At 40.5% G+C, this 13,020-nt stretch overlaps 1 protein-coding gene across 1 annotated transcript in view; it reads left to right on the top strand.

Annotated features, from left to right (window-relative positions):
* EFHC2 (EF-hand domain containing 2) overlaps positions 1 to 13,020 on the top strand; it is a 206,272-nt gene that overhangs the window by 75,974 nt on the left and 117,278 nt on the right. The window contains exon 7 of the mRNA XM_053704631.1: positions 10,257 to 10,395. Coding sequence (XP_053560606.1) covers positions 10,257 to 10,395 — 139 coding nt within the window. The remainder of the gene's footprint in view (positions 1 to 10,256; positions 10,396 to 13,020) is intronic.

The raw sequence follows: 13,020 nt of genomic DNA, 5'->3' as shown, positions 1-13,020 counted from the left end.
CTGCAGACCAGGTAAAAAGAAAGGCTTTCTTGAGCTGCGTTCAGGACCTTTCCTCCCTGGGAGTGATTGTCCCAGTTCCAGTAAGGGAACAGGGCCTAGGATTCTATTAAAATCTGTTAGTGGTTCCAAAAAAAGAGGGAACTTTTCGACCCATTCTAGAAAAAGTGTCTCAACAAGTTTCTCAGAGTACCGTCCTTCGAAATGGAAACCATTCGTTCCATTCTTCCTTTGGTCCAAGAGGGTCAGTTCATAACGACCATAGACATGAAGGATCATCGCAAGTTCCTGAGATTTGCTTTTCTAGACAAACACTTTCAGTTTGTGGCTCTTCCGTTTGGCCTTGCCACAGCTCTCAGAATTTTCTCAAAGATTCTGGGGGCTCTTTTGGCTGTGATCAGGTCTCGGGGAATTGCAGTGCGCCCTACCTGGATGACATATTGGTTCACGCGCCATCTTTTCAACAAGCAAACTCTCATACAGAGATCTTGTTGTCTTTTCTACATTCCCACGAATGGAAAGTGAATCTGGGAAAGAGTTTCCTTGTTCCAGCTACAAGGATGGTTTTCTTAGGGACCATAATAGATTCCCTATCTATGAAGATTTTTCTGACGGCGGTCAGAAAATTCTAAATTATTTCCTCTTGCCTCCCTATGCAGTCTTCTGTTCGGCCATCAGTGGCTGAATGTATGGAGGTAATTGTTCTGATGGTCGCTTCCATGGACATCATTCCCTTTGCTCGATTCCATTTGAGAGTTCTCCAATTATGCAATCTCAGACAATGGAACGTAGACCATTCGGATATTTCTCAGAGAATAGATCTAGACCAGTCGACAAGAGACTCTCTCCCGAGGTAGCTTTCTTAGGAACATCTGTCTCAGGGCACATACTTCTGAAAACCTTCCTGGGTGACTGTGACCATGGACGCCAGCCTTCTAGGCTGGGGAGCAGTCTGGGACTCATTAAAGGCGCAGGGACTATGGACTCAGGAGGAGTTTGCTCTCCCCATAAACATCTTGCAGTTGAGAGTGATTTACAATGCTCTGATGGATTGGCCTCAGTTGTCCTTAGCCCGGTTTTTCAGGTTCCAGTCGCACAACATCACCTCAGTGGCTTGCATCAACCACCAGGGAGGAACTCTGAGTTCCTTAGCCATGAAGGAGGTGGCACAGATTATTCAGTGGGCGGAAGCTCACAATTGTTGTCTATCTGCCATCCACATTCCAGGAGTGGACAACTGGAAGCGGATTTCCTGAGCAGACAGACATTTCATCCCGAGAAATGGGCTCTCCATCCGGAGGTGTCCTCCAGGTTAACCCTCAAATGGGGGGTGCCAGAGTTGGATCTGATGGCGTCTCAGTAGAATGCAAAGCTTCCAAGGTACGGTTCAAGGTCAAGAGATCTGCAGGCTGCCCTGATAGATGCTCTGGTGGTTTCTTGGGATTTCAGTCTAGTATACCTGTTTCCTCTGTTGCGCTCCTTCCACAAGACATTGCTTGTATCAAAAAGGAGAGAGCGTCAGTAATTTTAATACCTCTGGCATGGCCTTGCAGGATCTGGTATGCAGACCTAGTGAAGATGTAATCTCTGCCACCTTGGAGGTTGTCTCTGAGGAAGGACCTTCTATCTCAAGACCATGATCCAGGCTTGCAGGCCTGTTACTCGAAAAATTTACCATAAGGTATGGCATAAATACCTTTTTTGGTGTGAATCCAAGGGCTACTCTTGGAGTAGGGTCAGGATTCCTAGAATTTTGTAGAGGAAGGTCTGGAGAAAGGGTTGTCAGTCAGTTCTCTGAAAGATCAGATTTCTGCATTATCTATTTTGTTACACAACTGTCTAGCGGATGTGCCAGATGTTCAATCTTTTTGTCAGGCCCTGGTCAGAATCAGGCCTGTGTTTAAACCTGTTGCTCCTTCTTGGAGCCTTAACCTTGTTCTTAAAGTTTTGCAGCAGGCTCCGTTTAAGCCAAAGCATTCCATAAATATTAAATTGTTATTTTGGAAGGTTTTGTTTTTTATTGCTCTTTCTTCTGCTCAGGAGTCTCGGAACTCTCGACTTTGCAGTGTTATTCGCCTTACCTTATTTTTCATACTGATAAGGCATTTCTTCATACTAAATTAGGGTTTCTTCCTACAGTGGTTTCGGATAGAAATATTAATCAGGAAATTGTTCTTCCTTCTCTCTGTCCTAATCCTTCTTCTCATAAGAAACGTCTGTTGCACAACTTGGATGTTGTGCGTGCTCTAAAATTCTACCTACAGGTGATTTTCACCAGTCTTCTGCCCTGTTTGCTTGTTTCTCAGGAAAGCATACAGGTCAGAAGGCTACTGCTACTTCTCTTTCCTTCTGGCTTAGAAGTATAATTCGTTTTGCTTACGAGACTGTTGGTCATCAGCCTCCTGAGAGAATTACTGCTCATTCCACTAGGGCTGTCTCCTCTTCTTGTGCTTTCAAAAATGAAGCTTCTGTGGAACAGATTTGCAAGGCTGCAACTTGGTCCTCTCTGCATACTTTTCCCAAATTCTACAAACTTGATACTTTTGCCTCGGCTGAGACTTCCTTTGGGAGAAAAGTTCTTCAAGTGGTGGTGCCTTCTGTTTAGGTCTGCCTGTCTTGTTCTCCCTCCCTATTTATTTTGTGTACTCTAGCTTGGGTATTGGTTCCTACTAGTAATTGGAATTATCGTTTTGGACTCTCCATATCTTAGGAAAGAAATCATAATATATGCTTACCTGATACATTTCTTTCTTTTTGAATATGGAGAGTCCAGGATCCCACCTTTAATTAGGACAGTAATTTTTGACTGTCCTATTTACCTTTGTTCGATAGACTGGGGATTATGGGTAGGGGAGTGACACTTAACAGCTTTACTGTGGTGCTCTTTGCCTTATCCTGCTGGCCAGGAGTGATATTCCCACTAGTAGTTGGAATGACGTTGTGGACTCTCCATATCCAGAAAGAAAGAAATTTATCAGGTAAGCATAAATTTTGATTTTGTTCATCTGGAATTTAATCTAATTTTAAATAGGATATTCAATACAATGTTTTATATACACAGTCTGTTCCAGAAACTAACCACAGTGTTATTGTAAGAACTACATAATTTAACAGAAAAAAAAAACAAAAACAAAAAAACACAATTGAACAGAAACAACTAAAATATATAAAAAAAATAATTATAAGAAAAATAATTTAAAAAAAAGAAGATACAGAGTCACAATCTAAAAAAAACAGGTATACAAAATGAATTGTTTGAAGTGCTTGAGCTGATATTAAACCTTATTCATAGACACAGTACCAACATAATTACCAACGTGCACATAAACCCAGTTAAAAATATTGGCTGCCTTTGCAACCAAATCATTAAAACAACAGTCCATTTTGCAGTCAGACTTTGTCCCACAATCCCTAGAAAGGTCAAAAAGCAAACTCTGTAACCTATGTTTTTAAAATGCTGCCATTCACCTAAACCAGTTCTTTGCAGTTTGCAAACTACAGCAAATTATTTAATTGCAGTATGTAGTTGCTGTACTTAAATGTACACATATTATTACAATGTCTAGATCAGTTTGTTCGGGCACCATGCATATCACCACATTCACATCATAATCTCCAACTCACCAACTAAGAGATCTTGGCAAAGTTGCTGTGGCAAAATAGCATAGAGATAATACTGACTGAAGTGTGTATGTCATAGGACTATTGCAATCCAATTTGTAAGCTGGGACTTATGGCGCAGAATATGGTGATATGATGCAGCGTAGAACAATGGTTATGAACAAAATAAGGTACTTTCTTTACTCCTGGAAATCAGGAAAATCAACAATTATGTGCATATTTGGATTTTATGTTGACTGGGCATCAGCAATATAAATAAGGCTTTTAAACAGTTATGCCAATGGACTGCAAACCAATTTACAGTTTGCTAACAAAATGACAGTTTTTGAAGCATTTATTTTGTATGCAGACCTTTTGCAATGTAGTGTTTACTTGCTGATATATATTGTGCACTTTTACAGTATAACAAAAAGTATGTTTCATATTCCTTTAAACATTGGATTACTTCACTATGAGTTTTCTGCTCTTCCTTTTATCAATATTGTTTATATGTGTCTTTATTTTTTTATATTAATATAAATTCTAAATTTCTCTTGTAAGGTGTATCCAGTCCACGGATTCATCCATTACTTGTGGGATATTCTCCTTCCCAACAGGAATCTGCAAGAGGATCACCCACAGCAGAGCTGTCTATATAGCTCCTCCCCTAACTGCCACCTCCAGTCATTCTCTTGCAGCTCTCGACAAGGGAAGTATCAAGAGAGATGTGGTGAATTAGTGTAGTTTATCTTCAATCAAAAGTTTGTTATTTTTAAACGGTACCGGCGTTGTACTGTTTTTTTACCTCAGGCAGAAATTAGAAGAAGAGTTTTGACTGAGGTTTTTGATGATCTTAGCAGGTTGTAACTAAGGTCCACTGCTGTTCTCACACATAACTGAAGAGTATGGGGAAACTTCAGCTGGGGGAACGGCCTGCAGAATTAACTGCCCTGAGGTATGTTCAGTATATTTTTTTCTAGAGGAATGATAAGAACTAGAAAATGCTGACAGTGCCTGATATATTTAAGGTAAGCCTGATTGCAGTGATTTAATAAACGACTGGCATCATGCTTGCAGTAAAGGGTAATATTCATATTACTTTCTATTATGGCTTAGTATGTAAAACGTTTGCATATATATAAAGAACGTTTTTTTACTGAGGGTGATAAATCTTTATTTGGGGCCTAGTTTTCCACATGGCTGACTAGATTTCTCCTAGCAGTAGTTATTTATGGCTCTTTCAGTTTGAGTGCATGGTGGGAGGGGCCTATTTTCAAGCTCTAATTGCGCAGTTGTTTTTACATTCTGAGACATCCAGCTTCCCTGAAGGAGTCCCCTGACATATTGGACCTCTGTAAAGGGTTTTTGTGCCTACAAAAGTCGTTTTATGGGAAGGTAGGAGCCACAGTATAGCTGTGGCAGTTTGCTTGTGACTGTTATAACGGTTTTACCATTTTTTTGCTTCGTTTTTGAGCCTGAGGGGTTAATCTTCCATTTGCAAGTGGGTGCAATGCTATTTTAGTCTGTTATACACACTGTAAACATTTCATAAAGTTAACTGCTTTTTTCACTGTTTTGCAGTTTTTGTGTTTGTTTTTTTCCCTTAAAGGCACAGTACCGTTTTTTATAATCTGCTTTTTCACATTAATTAAAGAGTTTTTTCCAAGCTTGCTGGTCTCATTAATAGTCTGTTAAACATGTCTGACATAGAGGAAACTCCTTGTTCATTATGTTTAGAAGCCATTGTGGAACCCCCTCTTTGAATGTGTACCAAATGTACTGATCTTACTATAAGTTATAAAGACCATATTCTGGCTTTAAAAGATTTATCACCAGAGGAAATTGACAAAGGGGAAGGTATGACGACTAACTCTCCCCATGTGTCAGAGCCTATAACTCCCGCTCAAGGGGCGCCAAGTACATCTAGTGCGCCCATTGCGTATACTTTACAAGACATGGCGGCAGTTATGAATCATACTGTTACAGAAGTATTGTCCAACCTGCCAGGGTTACAAGGAAAGCGAGACAGCTCTGGGGCTAGAACAAATACAGAGCTCTCTGATGCTTTAGTAGCTATGTCTGATATACCCTCACCATGTGCAGAAGCCGAAGAAGGAGAGCTTCTATCTGTGGGTGATTTCTCTGATTCAGGGAAGACACTTCAACCTGATTCTGATATGTCTACATTTAAATTTAAGCTTGAACACCTCCGCATGTTGCTCAGGGAGGTTTTAGCAACTCTGGATGACTGTGACACCATTGTAGTCCCAGAGAAATTGTGTAAATTGGATAAATACTATGCAGTGCCTGCTTATACTGATGTTTTTCCAATACCTAAGAGGTTTTCAGAAATTATTACTAAGGAATGGGATAGACCAGGTGTACCGTTCTCTCCCCCTCTTGTTTTTAAAAAAGATGTTTCCCATAGATGCCGCTACACGGGACTTGTGGCAAACGGTCCCTAAGGTGGAGGGAGCAGTCTCTACCCTAGCGAAGCGTACAGCTATCCCTGTCGAGGACAGTTGTGCTTTTCTAGATCCAATGGACAAAAAATTAGAGGGTTACCTTAAGAAATTTTTTATTCAACAAGGTTTTATTCTCCAGCCCCTTGCATGCATTGCCCCTGTCACTGCTGCTGCGGCCTTCTGGTTTGAGTCTCTAGAAGAGGCTCTACTGGTAGAAACCCCATTGGATGATATCCTTGACAAGCTTAAAGCTCTTAAGCTAGCCAATTCATTTGTTTCTGACGCCGTTGTTCATTTAACCAAGCTAACGGCTAAAAACTCAGGTTTTGCTATTCAGGCGCGTAGGGCGCTATGGCTTAAATCCTGGTCAGCTGACGTTACTTCAAAGTCTAAGCTTCTCAATATTCCCTTCAAGGGGCAGACCCTATTCGGGCCTGGACTGAAGGAGATCATTTCTGATATTACTGGAGGAAAAGGTCACGCCCTTCCTCAGGATAGGTCCAACAAATTAAGGACCAAACAGACTAATTTTCATTCCTTTCGAAATTTCAAGAGTGGCGCAGCTTCAGCTTCCTCTAATACAAAACAAGAGGGAAATTTTGCCCAGTCCAAGCCGGTCTGGAGACCTAACCAGGTTTGGAACAAAGGAAAGCAGGCCTCTAAGACAGCATGAAATATCAGCCCCCGATCCGGAAACGGATCTAGTAGGGGCAGACTTTCTCTCTTCACCCAGGCTTGGGCAAGAGATGTCCAGGATCCCTGGGCGTTGGAAATTGTGTCCCAGGGATATCTTCTAGACTTCAAAGCTTCTTCCCCAAAAGGGAGATTTCATCTCGCACAATTATCTGCAAACCAGATAAAGAGAGAGGCATTCTTATATTGTGTTCAAGACCTCCTAGTTATGGGAGTGATCCACCCAGTTCCAAAGGAGGAACAGGGGCAAGGCTTCTATTCAAATCTGTTTGTAGTTCCCAAGAAAGATGGAACTTTCAGACCAATCTTAGATCTCAAGATCCTAAACAAATTTCTCAGGGTCCCATCCTTCAAGATGGAGACTATGCGAACCATCCTACCTATGATCCAGGAGGGTCAATATATGACTACCGTGGACTTAAAGGATGCTTATCTTCACATTCCGATACACAGAGATCATCATCGGTTTCTCAGGTTCGCCTTCCTAGACAGGCATTACCAGTGGCTCTTCCCTTTGGGTTAGCTACAGCACCAAGAATCTTTTCAAAGGTTCTAGGGCCACTCCTAGTGGTCCTAAGGCCACGGGGTATAGCAGTAGCCCCTTACCTAGACAACATTCTGATACAGGCGTCAAATTTTCAAATCGTCAGGTCCCATATGGACATTGTGCTGGCATTTCTGAGGTCTCATGGGTGGAAAGTGAACGAAGAAAAGAGTTCTCTATCCCCCCTCACAAGAGTTTCCTTCCTAGGAACTCTGATAGATTCTGTAGAAATGAAGATTTACCTGACAGAGGCCAGGTTGTCAAAACTTCTAAATTCCTGCCGTGTTCTTCTACTTCTCACCCTTCAGTGGCTCAGTGTATGGAAGTAATCGGCTTAATGGTAGCGGCGATGGACATAGTGCCGTTTGCCCGCCTACATCTCAGACCGCTGCAACTTTGCATGCTCAGTCAGTGGAATGTGGATTACACAGATTTGTCCCCTCTACTAAATCTGGATCAAGAGACCAGAGATTCTCTTCTCTGGTGGCTATCTCGGGTCCATCTGTCCAAGGGTATGACCTTCCGCAGGCCAGATTGGACAATAGTAACGACAGATGCCAGCCTTCTGGGCTGGGGTGCAGTGTGGAACTCCCTGAAGGCTCAGGGCTCGTGGACTCAGGAGGAGGCACTCCTTCCGATAAACATTCTGGAACTAAGAGCGATATTCAGTGCTCTTCAGGCTTGGCCTCAGCTTGCTGCGGTCAGGTTCATCAGATTTAATTCGGACAATATCACGACTGTAGCCTACATCAACCATCAAGGGGGAATAAGGAGTTCCCTAGCAATGTTGGAGGTTTCAAAAATAATTCTATGGGCAGAGGTTCACTCTTGCCATCTATCAGCTATCCATATCCCAGTAGTAGAGAACTGGGAGGCGGATTTTCTAAGTCGACAGACTTTTCATCCGGGGGAGTGGGAACTCCATCCGGAGGTGTTTGCACAGTTGATTCAACTTTGGGGCAAACCAGAACTGGATCTCATGGCGTCTCGTCAGAATGCCAAGCTTCCTTGTTACGGATCCAGGTCCAGGGATCCCAAGGCAGCGCTGATAGATGCTCAAGCAGCGTCTTTGTCCTTCAACCTGGCTTATGTGTTTCCACCGTTTCCTCTGCTCCCTCGTCTGATTGCCAAGATCAAGCAGGAGAGAGCTTCGGTGATTTTGATAGCACCTGCGTGGCCACGCAGGACTTGGTATGCAGATCTGGTGGACATGTCATCCCTTCCACCATGGACTCTGCCGCTGAGGCAGGACCTTCTACTTCAGGGTCCTTTCAACCATCCAAATCTAATTTCTCTGCGTCTGACTGCTTGGAGATTGAACGCTTGATTTTATCAAAACGTGGGTTCTCCGAGTCGGTCATTGATACCTTAATTCAGGCTCTAAAGCCTGTCACCAGGAAAATCTATCATAAGATATGGTATAAATATCTTCAATGGTGTGAATCCAAGGGTTACTCATGGAGTAAAGTCAGGATTCCCAGGATATTATATTTTCTCCAAGAAGGATTGGAGAAGGGATTGTCAGCTAGTTCCTTAAAGGAACAGATTTCTGCTCTGTCTATTCTTTTGCACAAGCGTCTGGCGGATATTCCAGACGTTCAGGCGTTTTGTCAGGCTTTAGTTAGAATCAAGCCTGTATTTAAACCTGTTGCTCCGCCATGGAGTTTAAATTTAGTTCTTAAAGTTCTTCAAGGGGTTCTGTTTGAACCTCTGCATTCCATAGATATCCAGCTTTTATCTTGGAAAGTTCTGTTTTTGGTAGCTCGAAGAGTTTCAGAGTTATCTGCCTTACAGTGTGATTCCCCTTATCTGATCTTCCATGCAGATAAGGTAGTTTTGCGTACCAAACCTGGATTTCTTCCTAAGGTGGTATCTAATAAGAATATCAATCAGGAGATTGTTGTTCCGTCACTGTGTCCTAATCCTTCTTCAAAGAAGGAACGTCTATTACATAATCTTGACGTGGTTCGTGCTTTAAAGTTTTATTTACAAGCTACTAAGGATTTTCGTCAAACATCGGCATTGTTTGTTCTCTACTCTGGACAGAGAAGAGGCCAAAAGGCTTCAGCAACTTCTCTTTCTTTTTGGTTAAGAAGTATAATCCGCTTATCTTATGAGACTGCTGGTAAGCAGCCTCCTGAAAGAATTACAGCTCATTCCACTAGAGCGGTGGCTTCCACATGGGCTTTTAAAAATGAGGCTTCTGTTGAAAAGATTTGTAAGGCGGCGACTTGGTCTTCGCTTCATACTTTTTCTAAATTCTACAAATTTGATACTTTTGCTTCTTCGGAGGCTATTTTTGGGAGAAAGGTCTTACAGGCAGTGGTGCCTTCCGTTTAAGCGCCTGCCTTGTCCCTCCCTTCATCCGTGTCCTATAGCTTTAGTATTGGTATCCCACAAGTAATAGATGAATCTGTGGACTGGATACACCTTACAAGAGAAAACAAAATTGATGCTTACCTGATAAATTTATTTCTTTTGTGGTGTATCCAGTCCACGGCCCGCCCTGTCATTTTAAGGCAGGTGTTTTTTATTTTTAAACTACAGTCACCACTGCACCCTATAGTTTCTCCTTTCTCTTGCTTGTCTTCGGTCGAATGACTGGAGGTGGCAGTTAGGGGAGGAGCTATATAGACAGCTCTGCTGTGGGTGATCCTCTTGCAGCTTCCTGTTGGGAAGGAGAATATCCCACAAGTAATGGATGAATCCGTGGACTGGATACACCACAAGAGAAATAAATTTATCAGGTAAGCATAAATTTTGTTTTTACTCACCAGTCCTGCAAGTTGAAAACATTTTGACCTTTTTAAAAGTTGGAATTCCTGGCGAGTATTCCTTATATGATGATAGCATGATCCATCATGATTATTATAATTATTGTGTTATGCATTTTGATATCCACAGATTTTTTTATGTGCATTTCTAAAAATATTTTTTTCCCCTGTTTTCCTTACCAGACTGGGGCTGTGCATCAGGAATTTTATAAAGACTCTGACCTGACAATAGGGGGCATCATAAATGTTTGGGGAAGAAAGATAATTCTTTGCAACTGTGATGAATTCACCAAGAATTATTATAGAACTAAATATGGAATTGGTAAGAATGTGCAATTCATTATTTATTTATAGTGTAATATAGTCTAAAAAAAAATCTATAGTATTATAGAATACCTATATGGAAATTGTGCTAATTATACATTGTTGTTTATTTTGCTTACTATGGACTAGATTTCAAGTCGCTAGAAACAATATTGAGGGTTAAAAAAGTACACCAAACGCAACATAAATACTTTAAACTAAAGTGCTATTATTAAGGTATTTGACTGGAAAGGGCTATAATGTGTGTGTATATATATATATATATATATATATATATATATATGTATGTATATATATATATATATATATATATATATGTATATATATATATATATATATATATATATATATATTATTCCAGTCTTCAGACCAACCCACCAATTGCCAGCTGTCTGGGTGCAAAAATGTAATAGGATACCAAAACCAAATGATTGCACTTGCAGGACTTTCACAAATCATCAATGAACATTATTGGAACGTTTTTGAGGCTACACTCCCCTTCATCAACATCATGATGAAGGAGAGTATATCCTTGAAAATGTTCCAATAAATGTCATTGATGATTTGTGAAAGTCATGTGAGTGCAATTGTTTGGTTTTGGTGTGTATATATATATATATATATATATATATATATATATATATATATATATATACATACAATACTTTGCAAAGGTCTTAGGACCCCATTAGATTTGATGTTTTAGCAATGGTATAATGACCATATACTGTATATTCATTTCTCAGTCTCGTTATTAGAATACAACCAGAAAATACAAGATATTTGTATGCAGTATTAAAAAAACTGAAAAAAATCAGAAAAAAAAACACTTCTATAGGCTAAAGTGGCAAGTATTTAGTTTGACCTCCCCTTATACTTGAGCAGTAGCAGAAATCTGGCTCTCGTAAACATTAATGGGATAGAACCCTAATTAATAATATCATTGCTAACACCTGTATTTGTCCTACAATTTCATGTAAAAATAACTGCTGTGAAAAAGGTCTATTACTTCAGGTTTGTGCAAGACATGCTTGAGCATTACATACACATGTGGTATGAGTTTAATTAATTGGAAGCTTGCTAATAAAACCAACTTTCAATCACATCATTCCATTCAAAATGCCAAAGATCACAGAATTCGAGAGACATACAATCATACTTTTGCATCAGCAAGGCCACTCTCAAAGGGAAATCAACCAACAAACTGGATACTCAAGATGTGGTATTCAATCTGTTATAAAGAAATTTGAGGAATCAGGAGACGTCAAGGACAAAAAAACTTGAAGGGTAAGAAAACTTTCAAACTCTGATGACAAGTTTCTCAGAGTTTCTTCTCTGAGAGACCGGAAGAAGTCCAGCTAAGACCTGGCTCAGCATTTGGCATCTTCATCAGGGTGCCAAGTTGACCCTTCTACAGTCCGAAGAAGCTTGATCAGAATTGGTCTTTGTGGAAGGGTATCAGCCAAGAAACCATTTTTTCGGGAAGGGAACAGGGTTAAAAGGTTAAGATATGCTAAAGCTCACAAAGATTGCAATGGAGATCAGTGGAAAAAAGTATTATGAAGTGACAAATCCAAGTTTGAACATTTTGGGGCCAAGTTGGTGAGAGATGTAAAAATGAGTGCTTGCAGTCTTCAGTGAACACGGTGGAGGGTCTGTCCTGGTTCGGGGCTGTATTTCTGCCAGTGGTGTTGGCGATGTTGTCTGAATTGAAGGGATGATGAATGCTGAAAGGTACAGACAAGTTTTAATTCATCATTCCATATATATATAGACAGGTCTGGGTGCAAGAACCATTGCAGGGTCATGGGATGTGTACCCGGTCGGGTATGAGAGTGCAGTTCCCTTCAGTGTTTTGTATATGTCTAGGGTGATTACATATGCCTGTGCACCCTCCCTTGTTCCCAGTTTGTTTGGATTTGAGAGCTTGCATTGTGTGGCTGTTTTAGGGTCCCAGGTATTGGAAAGGACCTTGACGAGGTACCTGGGCTTGTCCCATTTGGCCAGATGCAGTAACTAACCTTTCCATTATTGCTTTTAAATATTAGCTGAGAGCTTGTAAGTGAGTGCTGGGTTTTCTCTGTGTGTTGTATTAATTTGTTTTGTAATTTTCCCTTTGGTTCTTGCACCCAGACCTGTCTGGGGTTAACTGCCTGTGACTCTGGGGACAGCACAGCTTCCTGTGAGTGCCAGTGGCACCCAGGGCTGAGCATGTTGCAGGGTCATGGGATGTGTACCCAGTCCGGTATGAGAGTGCAGTTCCCTTCTGTGTTTTGTATATATATATATATATATATATATATATATATATATATATATATATATATATATATATATATATATATATATATATATACACACACACACACACATTATAGACATTCTTTTCATAATAACACATATTTACTTTTTTGTAAAACTTCAATAAAATTATACTATAACTAAGAATGGGAAACATTCTTTCAATTTGCAAAACTGAAGCTTAAGATTGTGTTCCTATTATTTTTTATAATGAACCTCAGAAAAGGAAAAACCTCAGTTAGTAGATGCCAAGTTTCTCAAATTGGGAAAAAAAACATCCGCTGATTTCTGACTCTAGTAAATATAACTTTATATTATTTGG

The sequence above is a fragment of the Bombina bombina genome, chromosome 3 (assembly GCF_027579735.1).
Source record: "Bombina bombina isolate aBomBom1 chromosome 3, aBomBom1.pri, whole genome shotgun sequence".
NCBI classification, from domain to species: domain Eukaryota; kingdom Metazoa; phylum Chordata; class Amphibia; order Anura; family Bombinatoridae; genus Bombina; species Bombina bombina.
Note: the sequence above shows the minus strand (reverse complement) of the source record. Positions and strands in the feature narration are given on the sequence as shown.